At 37.3% G+C, this 19,229-nt stretch overlaps 2 protein-coding genes across 2 annotated transcripts in view; both read right to left on the reverse strand.

The window, feature by feature from the left end:
* LOC103472638 (toll-like receptor 13) overlaps positions 1 to 3,419 on the reverse strand; it is an 8,150-nt gene extending 4,731 nt beyond the window's left edge. The window contains exons 1-2 of the mRNA XM_008422395.2: positions 801 to 3,419; positions 487 to 503 (exon numbers count right to left, since the gene is read on the reverse strand). Of these exons, the coding sequence (XP_008420617.1) occupies positions 487 to 503; positions 801 to 3,251 (2,468 nt within the window). The 5' untranslated portion in view covers positions 3,252 to 3,419. The remainder of the gene's footprint in view (positions 1 to 486; positions 504 to 800) is intronic.
* A 1,366-nt stretch (positions 3,420 to 4,785) lies between these two features.
* Positions 4,786 to 18,126, reverse strand: LOC103472536 (uncharacterized). The gene is made up of 7 exons (XM_017307360.1): positions 18,056 to 18,126; positions 14,828 to 17,354; positions 14,013 to 14,130; positions 13,520 to 13,755; positions 7,318 to 9,810; positions 6,596 to 6,713; positions 4,786 to 5,659 (listed from the first exon to the last, which is right to left on the reverse strand). The coding sequence occupies exons 2-7, from the start codon at positions 17,319 to 17,321 to the stop codon at positions 5,419 to 5,421; spliced, it is 5,700 nt and encodes a 1,899-aa protein (XP_017162849.1). The 5' UTR covers positions 17,322 to 17,354; positions 18,056 to 18,126; the 3' UTR covers positions 4,786 to 5,418.
* Positions 18,127 to 19,229: the final 1,103 nt, after the last annotated feature.

Below are 19,229 nucleotides of genomic sequence, written 5' to 3' on the forward strand. Positions count from 1 at the left end.
GAGGCGCCATGATGGATGTCTGAAGTGAGGGATGGGAGAATTGAATAGAGCGACTGAAATTGTTTTCCAAAGTTGTTTTTGCCCGTTTATTCATGACGTCTTCTTGTTCGAGTCAAACTAATTTGTCTGTGAACGTAACGCTCCTGGTTGGAGCTCAAAGATGGCGATACTGACAAAAGTTGGAAATAACTAGCTTATAACCCATACCTCCTCCCTCCCTCCTGAGTTGTTGATCAAATTACAGACTTTRAATTCACACCACATGATTTACATCACTATGTCATAAACAGCGTTTCTCCTCACACCAGAGGAGCCTTAAAAACAGACAAAAGACGAGATGCTAACCAGTTTTTCCATACATGCTAGGCTACATGACGGTGCGGCGTTATCTCCATGGTTACCAACTGTTAGACCAAACCTTTTCCATAATGTGGTATTTGATGTCTTTCATCTACATWTAAAGTAGATGAACGTTAATCTTCTTACCTTGTAAAAAGTGTTCTCTGCAAATCCGCAGTAACACGGAGGGCTGACAGTCACTGTTAACGGCTACTTTCCATCGCTGCCGCTTCTTTCCTCATTAATGGTTAAACAACAAAATGACAAGTTTGGTTTCTATCCCTGCCTGTTTGTGCAGCCGACAGCGCAGCAACCTGTGACCATTTTTAATATGAAATCAACTAAATAGAAGCGATGTTAGGTTACAGATGTCTGTCTTTAGACCAGCTTTAAAGGACCGCRTTGGTTGTTTTGACGTCCGCCATGGCGGAGGGGCGGAGTTATGGAGAGCGTGACGTCACGTGCAAAGCGTCAATACAGAGTTTACCTGGTTGGAAGTCTCTGTGGTGCAGGCAGAGTCTCCAGCCCTGCTCTCCCTCCAACACTGGAAGCATCTCTCTGTAAACCCAGCCCTCATCRCGGACGTTATAGGACACAAAGGCATCAAACCGATGAGGGTCTTTCTTTCTCCCCTTCCTGCTGTCRTAGAGAAAGGCCCAGAAGAGGTGGAAGGTGTAGGTGAGATGCCACCTCAGGAAGTGGTAGACGAAGGATGAGAGGAGAGTCAGAGCAACCAGACAAGAGCTGGAAATGAAGTATAGAAAGCTGCCATCGTCTCGACATGACTGCACATCAAATTCTAGTAACAAGGCTTCTTGTTTGTCCACAGGAAAGAAACATTTATACTGATGAGCGTTTACCACCTGGGTTTGGGGGTTGGTCACTACCCAGTGGATGAAGCCTGCGTTTGAGCACTCGCATGAGAACGGGTTGYTGTCTAGAGCCAAGAACCTCAGAGAGGGTAGAGACTGGAAGACTGTCTCGTTAATAACGCTGATCTCATTGTCAGTTAGGTTCAGATATCTGAGAGCAGAAAGGTTGGCCTGGACCAGAAAATCCAAAGACCTGAGTTTAGACTTGGAGAGATCCAGGTGCTGCAGGTTTGGGAGTGGTAGGAAGAATTTAGAGCTTACGTRTGACAAATCCGTTGATGATAAGGTCAGACTGTTTAGCTGGAGGTTCAGTTCAAATGTTTCCACTTCGTAGTAATTTATAGAGATATTCAAAACCGTGACGGTTCCCAAATCTCCATAAGCTCTGAGCATTTCCCTAATTGTATTAAAGGGCACCCATTGGGTATTGCTGCTTCCGATTAGAGTTAGCTGCTTCATTGTGTTAGCGTCACTRAAGGGTTTATCATTGTTTGATTGAAGACTTTGGAAAGTCCTGTCTGTATGTAAGTAGATTGTTAAATTTTCAATGTTCTCTAAGCCACTGAAATAAGGTACGTCTACAAAATGATAGGTTTCCACTTTCAGTTCTTTGAGAGACTTTAAATGTTGAAAAACATCTTTCTCGAGATACCTTATGGGRTTATGGCTGATATCTAAGGCCTCAAGTTTCTGCAGGGAAATTTTGAAAGAATCTCCGAATGTCATCAGCTTATTGGTACTCATATCCAAAACCTTTAGATTGACGAGGTTTTCAGTAATACACCTCTCCAGTTGGGTTATGCGGTTAATGTTCAAGTAAAGTTCTTTCAGGCCCGTGGTGTTGGAAAAATCACCGCATTTCAACCCAGAGATGTCATTTGCACTCATAATCAGGATCTCAAGAGTAGAGAGGCTGCTTATGTCATCTGGAACTTYGGTGAGGAAGTTGTAACCCAGGTTTAAGAATTGCAGTTGTGTCATTGATTGCATTGAACCTTTTGACAGTTTATTCATGAAAGTATTTTCCAGGTTAAGTTCTCTGAGCTGGGCGCACGATGCAAGGTCAGTAGTAAAATTGTAAAAATGGCTTTCGGAAATAGTAAGCTTCYTGAGTGTTTGTATTTTGCAGACTGCAGGTAGCAGACCCTTTTCAATCCAGTTATCCACACATTCAAACTTTATATCTCTCAGTCTTTCAAGACTTTCCAAAACTTTATGGATTACGTCAAAGGAATCTGATGCTATGGCAACATCCAAGCTTGTTATGTTCTTCAGTAAGCTTTTGTCAAATAACACCCATTTTACACTATCTGTGACTAAAACGTCTACTGTCTGGAGATAAGGGGAAATTGGCCCTATGATGCTCAAGATTTTCAAATTAGAATTAGAAATTTCCAACACTTTAAGGCTCAAGGAGAGATTCAAAGGGAGATCTTTGGTGTCAAAAGTAGTAAATCTGATGTATTTTAAGTTAAGTGTAAGTAATTGCGGGAGATGGAAGACTGGTAGAATTTCTGCAACTTTCTTAAGTTGAACATTGGCGATATCAAGAGTTTGTAAGCTGGTCAAASACTGGAAGGCAGATTCATGAATATGCTGGATCTTGTTTCTGCTGAGGACCAGAACTGTGAGGTTGGACARGCCTTCAAACATRTTGACTGTCAGACTGGTAAGTTTGTTATTTCCCATATCAAGTGTCTCCAATAAAACCAAGTYRAWAAATGACCCTGGTTCAACGTAAGCAATTTTATTCACTGTTAAATTCAGGTTAATCAGCTTTGACATGCCATAAAAGTCTTTTCTGTWAATACTTAGGAGCTGATTGTCTCCAAGTTGTATYGACGAAGTATTTTTAGGGATGTAATCAGGGACAGTCACAAAGTTCATGCTTCTGCAGTCCACAGAAACATCAGCAGAGATGTTCTCCTTGTAAAGTATCGTACAGTTTTTCAATGAAAACGCAAGCAAAGGGTTAACAGGAAGCAGCAGAAAGAAAAGATTAAGAATAAAGTATAAAGATAAAGTATTTATAGAGGCCATGTTTATTTGAAGATCATCACCTGCAAAAGAAAAATGCAGTGGAAGAATAACACTTGGTTAGGATCACCCATTTAATCCCATAAGCAACAATTGGTGTCAGACATTTTTCTAACTTTTTGAAGGTCTAAAAGTGTTTTTTTTTTTTGGCTTTTGGCTGATAATTGAAGTTATAAAACAAAATAAAAGGTTGTATACTCTAAGCAATATCAATTTAATGTTGGTAGTGTTAATGGTCACATAACTATAGACCAGGAGTGAATGTCTGCATAAGAGGAAGTCAGTAAAGTACTTTAATAAACAAATAAAACTAAAATATCTTGTATATGTATTCTTTAAAGAGTCTTYTACTGATGCATAATGAGAATTTCATCTCTACATGTATCAAAAAAATAAAAAGTAAAGCATAACAATTATCACATAACCAGCATCAAATGTAATGTAATTTATGCATTATTAATGTAATAACGCATAAATATTACGCATTAAGGAGGTCCAGGGATTGACATGCATGCACTTATTTTCAGTTCAGGTTCAGTTAAGTGACCTTTCACATTTCACCTGAGAGGTTCAGTCAACGTTTCATTGGTGTTGACTGTTTTTTTTCCAATTGACTGATTTATTGTTCTTGAAACTGCTGAAATAAAGCCATTGGTTCCTAAAAGCCTAGCCTGCTATACATATACCCAAACAGCTTTTGGTATACCAAATGAAAACCAAAATTAGATGCTTTAATGTTGCATAAAGTTAGGCTAAGAACAAATTTTAGTACTCACAGTTTGATGCCCAATGCTGTAAATGTCTGAACCGACGACTTGCTTCACGTCTTAACACCAACAAAAAGGAAGCTACGCTCTCCCTACATGTACTGTTCAATGTCTTCCTCTAACAGCATTTTAGTACTTTAGTTTTAATGCATCAAATGTTTGGTAAATTTAGTTAATAAGAAGTAGAGATGTTGTAATCTGGCATTAAAGCAGGTTGATGATGAGCACTTATTATACTAAATAGGAGTAATAATGTTTTTGTTTGATAAACGCACAATAACTACCTGAGCTGCAGAAATGTGGAGTCCGTTAGAAGCTGTACGACAGTGACACCTAGTGGACAGAGGAAAGAAGACAAGCTCATCCAGCAACACTGTAAAACTTAGTGAAGGTGGTTTAAATTGAAAATGAAAATCCACCTGCTGCCGTGAAAATTCAATTCAAGTTGTTTTGGTTTTAACTCTGAAATTAAAGTTCATGAAGTCGATTTAACAAGAAACAAGTTGTCTAAACTTWGTTTTTTTAACTTAATTAATCTTGAATTGTGAGTTTTAACTTAATGCTGCAATTTAAACCAAATAATTATTTCTTAATATGCAAGAAAAAAATCTGCCCTCACGTAATTAAAGAGCCACATTTCTCTATGATTTTACTCACAATATCAAGTTAAAATAAATACTTATTTTACTTTAGAATGATTTAAATTTTAAGTGGCATGAACAACATTTCTGATCTGATGATGAATTTTATTAAAACATCCCAATGAATATTAAAACATTTAGTGTGATCAGGACATTAAAAATGAACATTTGACTTAATAAAACACAAGACTCAGATCAATCTAACACACGTCCATCTCAGGATGCACAAACCTGCCGCTAAGCATTCTGGGAAATAGTTCTTACGCCTGTCTTTTTTCTCTCTGTTTTTAAAGAGCTAACTCTTGTTTATTCAACTCTTAAGAGTTTTGACAAAATTAATAAAAAGTTAACACAACTTATTTTTCACAAACTCAAAATATAAACTGGAAAAATTTACTTGACTTTTAGAGCAGAAGATAGAAGACACAACTAAGTGCAGCTCAAAGGTTTTACAGTGAAGATTCACATCACTAAAAAATAAAATGAATAATAGAAACACACATCAGTTTTCTTCTGATATTTCAGTTTGTTCTTCTGTTTTATGAGTTCATGAATGAATTTAACTCACTGATACACGGTTGGCATGTTTAGTGATGTGATTTTTAATCGTATTTTACAAGAAATAAAGGTTCATTGAGAAATTTTCAGTTTTTTTTTAAGCATTTAAATTATTATAAAAAGAAATAATGTGATGGTTTCACAGATCAGGATTTGCATGTATTCCTGATTTATCTTTTATTTCTTAGTGATCTGTGACGTCTCTCATCGTCCTGCTGGTCCGGTCAGCGGGTCGGTGTTTTCAGCGACAGCGCCCCCTGCCTGCAGAGCTCTCTGGACGTTCTGCCAGAAAACTCCCGGATGTTGTGCAGCCTGGGGCCAGCTCAGGTAGGTGCGCTTCTTCACCAGCTTCCTCATGCGGTAATATGGAGACAGATGACGAGAAGGAATCTCCTCCAGAAACAGCAGGATCAGAACATCCTTCTTCTCATCAAACAGGCGAAAGCTGCAAGAAATCAGACAAAAGAAAAACAGTAGAGCTATCAAACACTGACTTGTAGTTGCAGAACACTTTCCAAGAACATTAGCTTAATTTTATCTAAACATTTCATCTAAGACATAAATCTGAAGGGATTTCAAATCAAACTAATTAGTATTTCTGATATAAAACAGAATATTACACTTTGCAACACCTTATTTTATCAATCTATTTATACACTGAGCAGCATACAGGCCTTTTGCATTCATGTGAGAGTAGGAAGAACACATTTAGCTAAACTGTGTGCAAGTTATATTTTCTATATGTTTTTTCATGTCTGTATGGACAGAATAATATAGAAGAAAGGAGAAAAACCAACAAGCTTTTCTTCTCGTGTTTGTTTTTGTAGCATCAGCGAATCCTGGTTCATGCTACATTTTTGGCTTTGTTTGTGTTCTGTCCACCAAGACAAATTGTTGCAATAGGATTACATGAAACTTTTATGTTCTTAAACATCTTTGGAGATTTATGTTTTACTTCTTTACCATCATCCTCATACAGCGTTTCTCTTGCCAACTCGAGTTATTTTAATAATATTGGTTTAATGTACCTGAAAAGTCATTTTGTTACACTTTGTTTCTCTTAATCAACTTTAAAAAGTAAGAAATACATAAAAAAAATGTCCCAGTTGGATATATTTGTTGTTTGTTGGAAAATATCAAATGTTTGTCAGTGATAATGTTTTATAGAGTAAAAAGTTATATTTTGTTAAAAGATAAAATKATTTATCGAGAGACAGCGCACCCTATAGGTCAATAAAAATTCATARGCTTCACATAATAAACATTCTGAATAATAAAATGGATGAAATAGATAAAATTTTGCTTTACTACGACAGCTGATATATTTAAATTTAAAAGAGCTTTATTCTTGAGATTAACTGTTTAAAGACAGCGCCCCCACCTGGCCATCTGGATCTCTCTGGAGCACCATTCGCTCTGCAGGTAGCTGCGGCTGATCACACAGATGGTCTTYCTGCTGCCGTAGATGGCRTCAGTGATGTTCTCTATGATTGGTTTACCTGTGATATGATATGAGAGGGTTACGATAAAAACAGCAACAGTTTAAAATCTGAWTCAAAAATAAACKATGAAATACTTGGTCTAACAAAACACAGATAATGATAAAACTATTCCATGTTTTTTATGCTGATTAAATGAGTCATTCAGGCTTAATCTTCCATTTATTAAGCCCAGTACAGCAGTAAAATAGTCTGTTACAGCTAAGTAAATTAGATCATGAACAAAAAAACTTGAGGAAATTAACTTATTCTGCGAAAACCGTCGGAATAAAATATATGTGCAAAATGAGAAGTTAACTCATTGTTTCGGGGGRAAAAAAAMCTTGAGAAAAATGTTGAAAAGAGCTAATTAATTTATCTCGAGAAAATSMTCGGAATACAGTATCTTTAAAATGGTAAATTAACTYGTTATCTTGAGCAAACTATTGGGAAAAAGATTATGCAGAAAACAGGAAAGTAACTCGCTATCTTGGAAAAACCATCAGGAAATTAGTTTTTCTTGAGAAAACCATCGGAGAAAAACTACATCCATAAAACTATATGTCTTGACTCGATCAGCACTGTGAAAAATGATTWAAAAAGCCCAGATAAAAGCAGAGTTCACCTGGTTGGAAGTCCCTGTGGTGCAGGCAGAGTCTCCAGCCCTGCTGTCCCTCCAGTACAGGAAGCATCTCTCTGTAAACCCAGCCCTCATCCTGGACGTTATACGACACAAAGGCGTCAAACTGGTGAAGGTCTCGTTTCCTCCCCTTCCTGCTGTTATAGAGAAAGGCCAGGAGGAGGTGGAAGGTGTAGGTGAGATGCCACCTCAGGAAGTGGTAGACGAAGGATGAGAGGAGAGTCAGAACAACCAGACAAGAGCTGGAAACGAAGCAGAGAAACCCGCCATCATCCAAACAGGACCGGAAATTAAAGTCCAGCAACAAGCTCCCCCGTCTGGACACAGGAAAGGAGCAAACGTACTGATGAGCGTTTACCACCTGGGTCTGCGTGTTGCTCTTTACCCACTGGATGAAATCTGCGTTTGAGCAYTCRCAGGTGAAYRGATTTTTGTCCAGGTCCAAGAACGTTAGAGACGGTAGAGACTGGAAAACTGTCTTGTTAATCACATTCAACTCGTTGCCGGTCAGGTTCAGATATCTGAGTGCCGGAAGATTAGCGTGTACCAGGAAATCCAAAGACTTCAGCTGAGACTCGGAGAGATCGAGACTCTCCAGGTTTGGGATTGGAAGAAACAGTTCAGGTTGTAACTCTGACAAATCCGTCTTCGTAAACGTCAGACTCCTCAGCTTCTGGTTGGACTGAAACGTGTTTGAATATGGAGCACTCAAATATATATTCTCAGCTTTAAAATATTCCAGATGCTTCATGTTACGAAGGATTCCTTCTTGCAGGTAGTAGATCAGACCCTGGTGATTGTAGCTGCAGGCCATCGAGACACTTTTTAAATATTTCACCTTGATGGAGTCTTCATAGGTTTTTAAATAAGGAGTTTTGAAAGGGCCATTGAATTTGAAGTTGACTTGAATCTTTTCCAACTGTGGCAAAGTTCTCAAATTTACAAAATATAGTGGAAATGATCCAGAAAACGATTTCAGGCTCTTTAGTCCCAAAAATGTATAATATTTTAGATAGATCATAAAATATGATGTTACATTCAAATGTTTCAGGGAAGGTAAGCCTCGGAAATCATAATTATTGAGAAATTTTATAAAGTTTTGACTTAAATCCAAGATCTCAAGCTTCTGCAGGCCAACTTTGGTGGAGGCTCTGAACGTCACGAGCAAATTGCCGCTCAAATTWAAAAACTTTAGGTTAGTAAGACTTTCCATGACGCATCTTTGCACTTTGGCAATTCTGTTACCATTTAGGTGTAGTTCTGTAAGATGCGTTGTGTTCACAAAATCCTCACAGCCSAAKTGGGAAATGATGTTATCATTCATAATCAAGATCTCAAGGGMGGAGAGGCTCCTRATGTCATGCGGGATCTTTTTTAGCCTGTTGTAGCTCACGTTGAAAAACCTCATTTGCCTCATTGAGTCCATTGATCCTTCTGGAAGTTCACTTATTACACAAAGGGASAGATCAAGATCTGTGAGCTGAGAGCATTGTGCAAGTTTGAGAGTATAAATACTGAAATCGATTTCAGACAAATCCAGCTTTCTCAGTGTTGGTATTTTGCAGGCAATAGCCAACAGTCCATCCCGAAACCGGATGTATGTAAAATATAGTTTTAGGTGATGAAGTGAGTAGAAAGTCTGCAGGACTTTTTGAATCTCCTCATTGGAAAGTGGAAGCATTTCAAGACACAAGTGTGTCACGTTCTTTAGTAACGGTTTGTCTGGTAAATCCCATCGTGARCTGGTTTGCAAAGACATAGAAACGGCTAATTTATGGAGATGAGGAAATATTGGTGTTGTGATGCCAAATTTTATGAGGTGTTGACTATGAACAGACAACTCTTTAACACCTGAAGAAAAGTTYAGATGGAGATCTCTTGTTTCAAAAGAGTAGAATTTATTGTAATTAAGGTCGACGGTGTGAATATGTGGTAGTTGCAAGATGGGCTGAACGTCAACAATTTGTTGGAGCAAATTCTCCTGGAAATAGACAGTYTCTAAGCTGGTCAGAACCCAAAACGCAGAGTCATGGATGAACTGGATGAGGTTCTCAGAGAGGTCGAGCACGGTGAGGTTGGACAGGCCCTGGAAGAYGTTSCTCGTCAGGTTGGTGAGTTTGTTTTTCCTCATGTTGAGAGCTTTCAGTGACACCAGATCGGTGAAAGAGCCATCATCCACCTGAACGATTTGATTGTACTCAAGATGCAGGATTTTCATCTGTGACATGCCACAAAAATCTCTTTGGTTAACTCTCTGAATGAAATTGTGTCCAAGTTTTACTGAAACGGCATCTTTYAGGATGTCGTCAGGGATGATCACAAGCTTCCTGTTTGCACAGTCYAGAGAAACTTCAGCAGAGGAACTTTCCTTTGTGCAGTTTTTCAATGAGTAATGCAGCGAAAGATTGATATGAAGCAAGAGGCAGAGAAGTTTGCAAGTGAAATGAAAATGCACACTTCCTCTTGCAGCCATGCTTATTTTAGGTTAGTTTTTTTTTTCTTTTTTATCAGTGTTGTTCCATGATGGTTGTCTGCAGAAAACCTGAAAACAGAGAAAAATTACTTAGTGCAACTTCCTTAGTTGATGACAAAGATTTATTTTTGAAAACTTTAGAAAATATCACGTTTTCAGACAAAAAAGTGATCAATTTGAACATATTTGACAAAAATATTCCCACCCTTTCCCATGATGCATCTGGTTTCTACTGGTAATCTTTGAGATGCTTCAACAATTTGTTTCTCCTGTGCGAAATTCAGTTGAACTAGAAGTTTATCAAGGCAGAAAACCGATCAACAAAGTCACAGAAAATGCCTGCTGAGCTGTAGGACGGGCTAAGAAACAAATTTGGGGAGAGATAAAAACAAATAGTTGAAGCAATATCCAAAAAAAGGAATGAATGACGGTGTTTGTTTCATTTCTTCTTTTTTTATCAGATTTACAACATTTGTCACACTCTGCATATTGCTATTTCTTTTAATAGCAATATGTTTTCAGGGTTAGAGGAGTTGCTGAGCAAACTGGACCAGACATTTTAAAACTTTTACTAAAAGCAGAACTGGGTGTAGTCATTCAGTAATTTTGCTGATTGTTATAGAAAAAAAAGTTATTTATCTTTCGTTCTTTTTGCCAAGTATAAGAGATGTTTCTTCACCAAGAAAATAAATCAACATTGACGCTGCAAAATTTTGAAAATTAATGCTTTTCTTACATTATTTAAATTCTACATTTATGTTCAACAATGATTTACAGATAATCTTTTCATAAAAATCTACTTAGTTTGTTCTAAATGTTTGTAGTTGTGGTGGATGCTCCTACCACCACATCGTGTTAGTATTTATTTATTTATTAGTATAGTTTGTTTAAGTTAGTTATTTCATTTAGACATATATTTTCTAATGGGTGCACACTTTAGTTATTGTCTGTATGAATGGTTCATTTATACTTGTGTTTTTATTTGAGCTGCCACGTATAGGAACCAGCTACAAATTCTTGAAAGACTGAAGGGGGAGACTTCAAGTTGTTTTTTTAATTTAATTTTGTCACTCAAATATTCACTTATTGTTTGTGCTAAGTTAAAGTTAATTTTGTATTTTTGTTGTTTTGTTTGGTCAGACCTCCATCATGTGGTAGATTTAGGTTACTCCAGCCTTTGTTCTTTGTTTGTCAGGTCAGATTTTGATGTGTTCAGTTAGAGTTCAGTTGACCTCAGTTAATCCATCCATCCATTTTCTATACACCCTTGTCCCTCAGTGGGGTCGGGAGGGTTGCTGGTGCCCATCTCCAGCTGGCGTACCGGGCGAGAGGTGGGGTCACCCTGGACAGGTCGCCAGTCTGTCACAGGGCAACACAGAGACACACAACACTCACACCTAGGGTCAATTTGGAGAGGCAAATTAACCTGACAGTCATGTTTTTGGACTGTGGGAGGAAACCGGAGTACCCGGAGAAAACCCACCATGCACAGGGAGAACATGCAAACTCCATGCAGAAAGACCAGGGCCGGGAATCGAACCCAGAACCTTCTTGCTGCAAGGCAACATCTCTACCAACTGCGCCACTGTGCAGCCCCACCTCAGTTAATTTGGATCCAAATTTGTTATTTATTCTTTGATTTATTCTTGCTTTAAATCTGAATGTTTTGTCAATTTTTTGAAGAAATAAAATTGAAACTTTTTCTACTTTGAACAAATGTTTGTCCTCGTTTGAGTTTGGTCCCTCACAGTAGTCAAGCTGATAAAAATGCATATCACCAAAACTTTTTGTGTTTTGAATTATGTTTTTTTTTTTATCATTTTATATGCTCCAGTCATAAACATGATGATTTTGGCATAAGTGACAGAAACTTTGAACAAAACTTTAAGATGTATTTCATGAGAATGGGATAAAACAACTACAGCTGAACAAAACAGCGAGCACAAAAACGTAAACAACCAAGTCAAAGTTTACCCAAGTATGCTATTTTTTGTAAAAACTATACTGGAATACTTCACTAACTTCTTAATCTAAGTATCATCTCACAATAAAGTTTTATTTTACATTTTTAGTTTGTTGGGAATGGGCATTATTTAACTTGCAACATATTATGTAATCACTATTTTTTCCTGCATTAGCTTAGAAACAATTACACATAAAGTGTTCTTTCTCACAGAATAGGTGCAACTTTTAACCAACAAAATTTTCCTTAAATGCAGGAATTTCCAGTCACTGATTGAATCAATAAAGTTTCTGATACTCACAGTGAAGGCACTTGTGTCAAGCGAAGCGTAAAATGTTTGCGTTGCTAGACTTCCTCCTTATTTCTCTGAAAGACACCAGCCGACTTCAGTTACTCAATATGGAAAATAGGAAGATACAACCCTCATGACCCTCCACTGTTGTGTTGTCTTCACTGAGATTTTTTTAAACGCATTAAGAAAGAAGTGTTTAATTGTTGCACAGACTCAACCTTTACATACATCAGGGTAAAGCACCAGTGAGATTCTTTATTTGTTTTTTTAAACACGTAAGATACACATTTGTGAAGAATAGTAACAAAAGTTCAATAAACTAAAAAGAAAAAAGAAGCATAAAATGAGATGTAAATCCAATACATGGAGCTTTTCACAAAATGTCAGTGGTTCTTTGTGTTATTTGTTCCCCTTTTGCCTGAATGTGACTCATGAATGACAATTCAAACCTCCTTCAGCTATTCATACAAACTTAATAACATCCTAAAATTGAACTTTGGATAAACTGATATTTTTTTTTTAGACTATTTGCATTTATCTTCATAATTCCAGATGTTGGACTGAACACTGAACATGTTTGTCTTATAACATAAACAGTTCCATGCTTACAGGTTGCGAGTTTAAAGTTATTGACCCATTCCACATGACGTCATGCTCTTCAGAACACCGCCATGACAGACGTCAAAACAACCAATGCGTTAATTTAAAGCCTGTAAACAACAGGCAGTAATCAAAAATCGCTTTTATTTAGTTGATTTCGCTTTAAAAATGGTCACAGGATGCTGCGCGGCCGTTAGTTAAAATCAGTCCTCGGTGTAACCGCGGATTTGCAGCGAACGCTTTTCACAAGGTAAGAAGATTAACGTTAAAAGTAAGTGTAATTAGAAAGATATAAAATATCGCATTATGGAGTAAGTACGCGTCTAACCGTTGGTAACCATGGAGACAGTGCCGCCGTCATGTAGCCTAGCATGTATGGAAAAAACTGGTTAGCATCTCGTCTTCTGTATGTTTTAAAGGCTCCTCCGGTGTGAGGTGAAACGCTGTTTATGACATCTTGATATAAATCATGCGATGTGAATTCAGGCACAGTCGGTAATTTGATCAACACATCAGGAAGGAGGAGGTACGAGTCGGTTTCTAAGCTAGCTAGCTGTTTTCATCTTTTGTAAATGTGCCGTTTATGAGCCCCAACCAGGTGTGTTACGTTCAAAGACAATTTAGTTTGATTGAACAAGAAGAAGCCACGAATAAACTGGCAAAAACAACTTATGAAAACAATTTCAGTCTCTTTGCTCAATACTCCCGTCCCTCACTTGGAAGTCCATCATGGCGCCTCATTGAGTGACGTAGTTGCAAAGGGTCAATATACAGTAGCTATGCAGTTTTAAGATTTCTCTTTTTAGAGATCTTTATTTAAAGCTTCTCAATGGGACTACACTCTCTGACTTCCCTCAGCATCGTGCTGGTCCAGTTAGGAGAGCTGGGTTTTTAGGGGGATCGTCCTTTGTCTGCAGAGCTTTCCGGACGTTTTGCCAGAAAACTCCTGGATGTTTTTCAGCCTTAGACCAGCTTAAGTAGGTGCATTTCTTCAGCAGCTTTCTCATGCGGTGGTAAGGAGACAGATGCTGAGGAGGGATGTCCTCCAAAAACAACAGAATCAGCACGTCTTTCTTCTCGTCAAACAGGCGGAAACTGCAAGAGGTCAGATGAAATGGGAATTAAATCTAGGCAGAAATTTATATTCAACTCACAAAATCCTCATTTGTTGTCTGTCATAACAAGAAATGTAAATCTTGAACTAATGTTCTCATTTTTCAATCGATGAGGTCAAATGAGATTTTGTGTCATTAGTACTACTGGGAGTTCCTGATTCTGTAATTGATAGTTGGAAAGGTTTATATTGTTTTATGAAGCATCTACATTCTTATTTTCTCATTGAATAGAGATACCTGGCCATCTGGATCTCTCTGGAGCACCATTCGCTCCGCAGGTAGTTTCGGCTGATCACACAGATGGTTTTCCTGCTGCCATAGATGGCATCTGTGATGTTCTCTATGATGGGTTTACCTGTGGATATAACATATATGGTGCATCAGAGTGTCTTTAAGAAACTTCACCAGGTAATGACAATAAAAGAGCAGCAAAAGTTTCTGCTTTAATATTACACTATGAGCAGAGGTGGGCAGAGTACCCAAAAAATGGTACTCAAGTAAGAGTAGCACTACTTCAACATATTATTACTCAAGTAAAAGTAAAGAGTAGCCTTCCAAGAAATGACTGAAGTAAGAGTAAAAAAGTATTTGGTAAAATATCTACTGATATTGATCAAATTATCAATCATTTAATATTTAAAAAGGACACCATCAGTTGGACAAAAGTATAGAGTTATATGGAAAATTTGATATTTTAAAGACCAAAATGACAATAATTCATATAGTTAGCAAGAACAATATATTAAAAAATATGAAACTTTAACAAAAATTGCAGATCTCTGGTGAATTTTTGTTTAAAACATGTTGTTTTTGATTCAGTGGATATAAAATCCAGAAATTTTAAATGATCGATAATTTTATCAGTTACTCAGTACTTGAGTAGATATTTTACCAAACACCTTTTTACTCTTAAGTAATTTCTTGGATGGTGACTTTTTACTTTAACTTGAGTAAAACTATATGGAAGTATAGACAGACAATAAAAGGGAAGCTAAAAAAATGACATTTTTTTTGAAAAAACAAAGAGAAACAGAGTAAAATCCATACTTTACCTGGTTGGAAGTCTCTGTGATCCAGACAGAGTCTCCATCCTTGCTCTTCCTCCAGCACAGGAAGCATTTCATGGTAAACCCAATCCTCATCTTGGGAGTTATAGGACACAAAGGCGTCAAACTGGTGGGAGTCTGCCTTCTTCCCTTTCTTGCTGTCATAGAGAAATGCCAGAAAGTGGTGGAACATGTAGATGAGATGCCACTTCAGGAAGTGGTAGACGAAGGATGTGAGGAGAGTGAGAACAACCAAACTAGAGCTGGAAACGAAGAAGAAAAAGTTGCCTTTGTCCCAACAGGACTGGATATCAAAGTCTAGCAACAAGGTTCCCTGTTTGTGTACTGGGAAGGAACAAACATACTGATGAGCATTTATAACCTGTGTTTCCTTGTTGCTCTTCACCCATGTGATAAAATCTGCATTTAAGCACTCGCAGGTGAACGGGTTGTTGCTCAGGTCCAAATACGTTAAAGACGGGAGAGACTGGAAGACTGAATCTTTGATCAGACTGATCCCGTTGTCGGAGAGTTTCAAATATCTGAGAGCAGAAAGATTGGCCTGCGTCAAGAAATCCAAAGACTTGATTTTGCATTTTGCTAGATCAAGAGTCTGCAGGTTTGGGATCGGTAGAAACATACCAGGATTCAAGTTTGACAAATCTGTTTCTGCAAGTGTCAGACTTTTGAGCTGGGGATTAAAATGAAATGTTTCCACAGGTGGGGCGTTTATGTAGATATTCACGGCGCGGAAACTTTCCAAATGCTTCATAGACTGGAGGAGCTCAATTGGCATGTCGATCGGAAAGCCGTAGTGATAGTCTTTGGAGATCATCGTGAGTGTTTTCAAAGATTTTAAGGTAAAAAAGCTTTCATTAATGTTTGAATGAGGGGTTTTTAAAATGCCATCATTGTACAAATACAATGTAATATGCTCTAAAAGTCGTAGTCCCCTGAAATTAGGTTCATAATCATATGGGACACATCCTGTAAGAGATTCCAGGTTGATTAACTCCTGAAACACTTTAGGATCTACTTTTCCAATTGAGTTTCTTGTCACATTCAAATATTTTAGTTGCTGTAAGCCTTGAAAATCGCCTGATTCTAGAGATATGATAGAGTTATGGCTTATATCTAAGACCTCTAGCTTGAACAGTGTCTTTTTAAAGGTGTCTCCAACTGTCAAGATCAGATTGTTACTCAAATCCAAAACCTTCAGATCAGTGAGATTCTGCAAGACGCATTGCTTCAGTTTGGTAATGCGATTGTTATTCAGGTAAAGCTCTATCAGACGGGTTGTGTTCAGAAAATCCTCACAGTTCAGTTGTGAAATTAGATTGTTACCAACAAGCAAGATCTCCAGAGAAGACAGATGTCTAACGTCAAACGGTATGTTGGTGAGCCGGTTGGTGCTCAGATTCAAGAACTGCAGCTGTTCTAAGGATTGGAGTGAGCCTTTTGGTAGTTTACTAATGTAACTTTCTCTCAGGTCAAGCTGAGTAAGTTCAGAGCAAGGCTGAAATTTAAGAGTGAAATTGCTCAGACGGTTAGACAAATCCAGTGTTTTTAGAGCTGGTAGTTTACAGACAGTAGACAATAATCCTTTCCTAATCCATTCATCTAAATGTTGCAATCTGAGATGGCTCACTGAGTAGAGACTCTTCAGGACTTTTTCCGTTTCTATGAATGACAACACAGCGTCTGCAATGTACAGCTTGACCACACGTTTCAGTAACGTTTTGTCTGTTATGTCCCATTTAAGGGTTGAATTTCCTTCACATCCAGACAGACTTATCATTTGGAGGAAAGGGAAGATTGGAGTTGTGATGCTGAATCTTTCCAGGTTTGGACCAGAAATGTCAATCTCTCTCAGACTGGAGAAGTTCAGAGAAAGCTCTTTGGTCTCGAATGATGAAAACTGGTTGCATCTTAGTCTGAGGGTCTGGATTTGTGGTAGCCGTAAAACGGGCTGGATCTCAACAATTTGTTGGAGGTCGTTGTTGCCTAAATCTAGAGTTTGTAAACGGTACATGTGGCGAAAAGCAGAGTAGTGAATGAACTGAATGAAATTGCTGCTGAGGTTGAGGAGTGTGATGTTGGACAGGCCATGAAACATGTCTCTGGTCAGGTGGTTGAGGTTGTTATGTTCCATGGAAAGTGTTTCAAGGAAAACCAAATCACTGAAAGACCGATCGTCCACACTGTCAATTTGATTGAATCCAAGATGGAGTCTTCTCAGCTGTGACATTTTGGAAAAATCCTTTCTGGTGATTTTCTTCAGCCTGTTGTTGTTAAGTTGAACCGAAGCAGCATTTTTAGGAAAGTCGTCAGGGATCGTCTCGAGGTTCCTGTTTGCACAGTCCAGAGAAACGTCAGCAGAGTGAGTCTCCTGATAAAGTATGGTGCAGTTTTTCAGTGAGTAAGCCAGCAATGGAGTAATGTGAAGAAGACAAAACGGTTCCAAAATGAAAAATAATAACAAGTGTCCCCTAGTGGCCATGCTTGGGAATTACAGGGAGCTTGTTCTTCAGGCCTGCAATAAGAGACAAAATATCATCGCGTCTGCAAAATGTAATCATGTTTTCATTTGCAATAGCAGGAAATTATAATTAACAGAAATAGTGACTTGAAAATATGACAGTGTTAGAGCCACGCTAAGAAAAAAGTAAAAAATTAATATTACGAGAATATATTGATAGGATTGCAAGAATAAAGTCAAAACATTCTCATTTTATTCTAGTAATATTATGATTAAATTCTCAAAATATTATGTTATTCCCATATCATTTTGACTTTATTTTTGTATTACTGCGACTTCATTTTTGTAATACTATGTCTTTATTCTCGTTATTTAATTTTTTATTAATATGGCCCTAGTACTCTGCAAAGAAAGACGTCAGTCATTTAAAAAAATGAGATAAATGGTTTCAGTTCCATCAAAATGATCAATTTTATTGATCATGTCCGGCTTCTTTTCACTGACTAAAAAATATGAGTTTTAGTCTTAAAGTTGATAAATATTTAAATATCTCTTAAATATAGCATCAACATGATTGTTGCCTATTTTTAAAAAATTAAATCAGAATAAGTGAGATTCCATGCCAAACTCTCTTACAGAGCTTTTCTTGTAGTTGAATCAAATATTTGATGAAGACTTACACTAAAATGAACGCTTTCATTCAAAAAGTGAATGTTATATTAAATAAAAGATGCATAAATGGTTCTGATACTCACAGTTTGTTACCCGACGTTCGTCTTTCATGCCAGGTTGACCTTAGATAAGTTCCCTGTTTTATACCTGAAAGAGACAATGACCATCGCATTTGATTAAAACTGCTTCACCTTTTTTAATACCCGCCAATTAACCCAAACAAAGCACTGCAGTGTATCTGGAACCTCAGTGAGGGAAGAGCTGCGATCAGTGCGTTTATCTGACTGGTAAAATCAGGAACTGCTTTGAAGATTAAAGAGTAAAATTCATTGTTTTTTCTGTCCTGTCGGCGTTTGGCTGACATTTATTTAATCATATTAGGAGAAGCAACATCTCAGAGCTTCATATGGAGTTTAACCAATATTTTAACACAAAGAAAAAATAATTCAGTATCTGTTAAAAAATCAGCAAAAGATACTTTGCATCAAATGTATGACCTCAGAGTAACAGTAAATGTTTTACTTGGTTACATTTTTTCAATTAAATTACCCCAGTTTGTCTTAAATTCGACACATTTACGTTGCTAATAGTTTAACACAACTGACGTATTAAAATTATTTAATGACTGTATAAAATAATTTAATTAAATAATTTTTAACACAATAAGTCTTGAATTATTAGCAAAGAAAATGTTTTGTTATGTATACACATTGATGCTGTTTTTGACACATTTTGTGTTGATATTAACACATCTGTTTTAAGAGTGAACCCAGATTCTGTTCAGTACCCATCCTGGGTGTCAAACCTGAGGCCCGGGGGCCAAATGTGGCCCACCACAGCATCTTATGTGGCCCTGATAGTTGTGTGCCTTAATATTAGAGAAGTTTTTATCTTCTTACTGGCAAATCACTCCTTTAGTTTTTGTGATTCCACAACCACGAAAATTTACACAAATCCACAGATACTCGCATTATTTCACACTGATGCATTATTGTTGGTTCATCACACATTTTCTACAAAGAATTTGGAAAACGTTGGGTTTGAGTGACATTAACTCCTACCTGCAGGTGGCAGTACTTCATACCGCTTCTCCAAACGTGTAAATATTTCTAAATTTCAGCAAAAATTAAATTACAAAAAAAATAAAAAATTACAAAACAATTGCAAAATCCTCGGGGGTCTGAACAGTGTGAAAAATGCTCAATATTATTTAATTTTAATAAGTACTTTATTAATATTTTAACAATTTTGACATGC

This window comes from Poecilia reticulata, linkage group LG11 (assembly GCF_000633615.1).
Source record: "Poecilia reticulata strain Guanapo linkage group LG11, Guppy_female_1.0+MT, whole genome shotgun sequence".
Taxonomy (NCBI): Eukaryota; Metazoa; Chordata; class Actinopteri; order Cyprinodontiformes; family Poeciliidae; genus Poecilia; species Poecilia reticulata.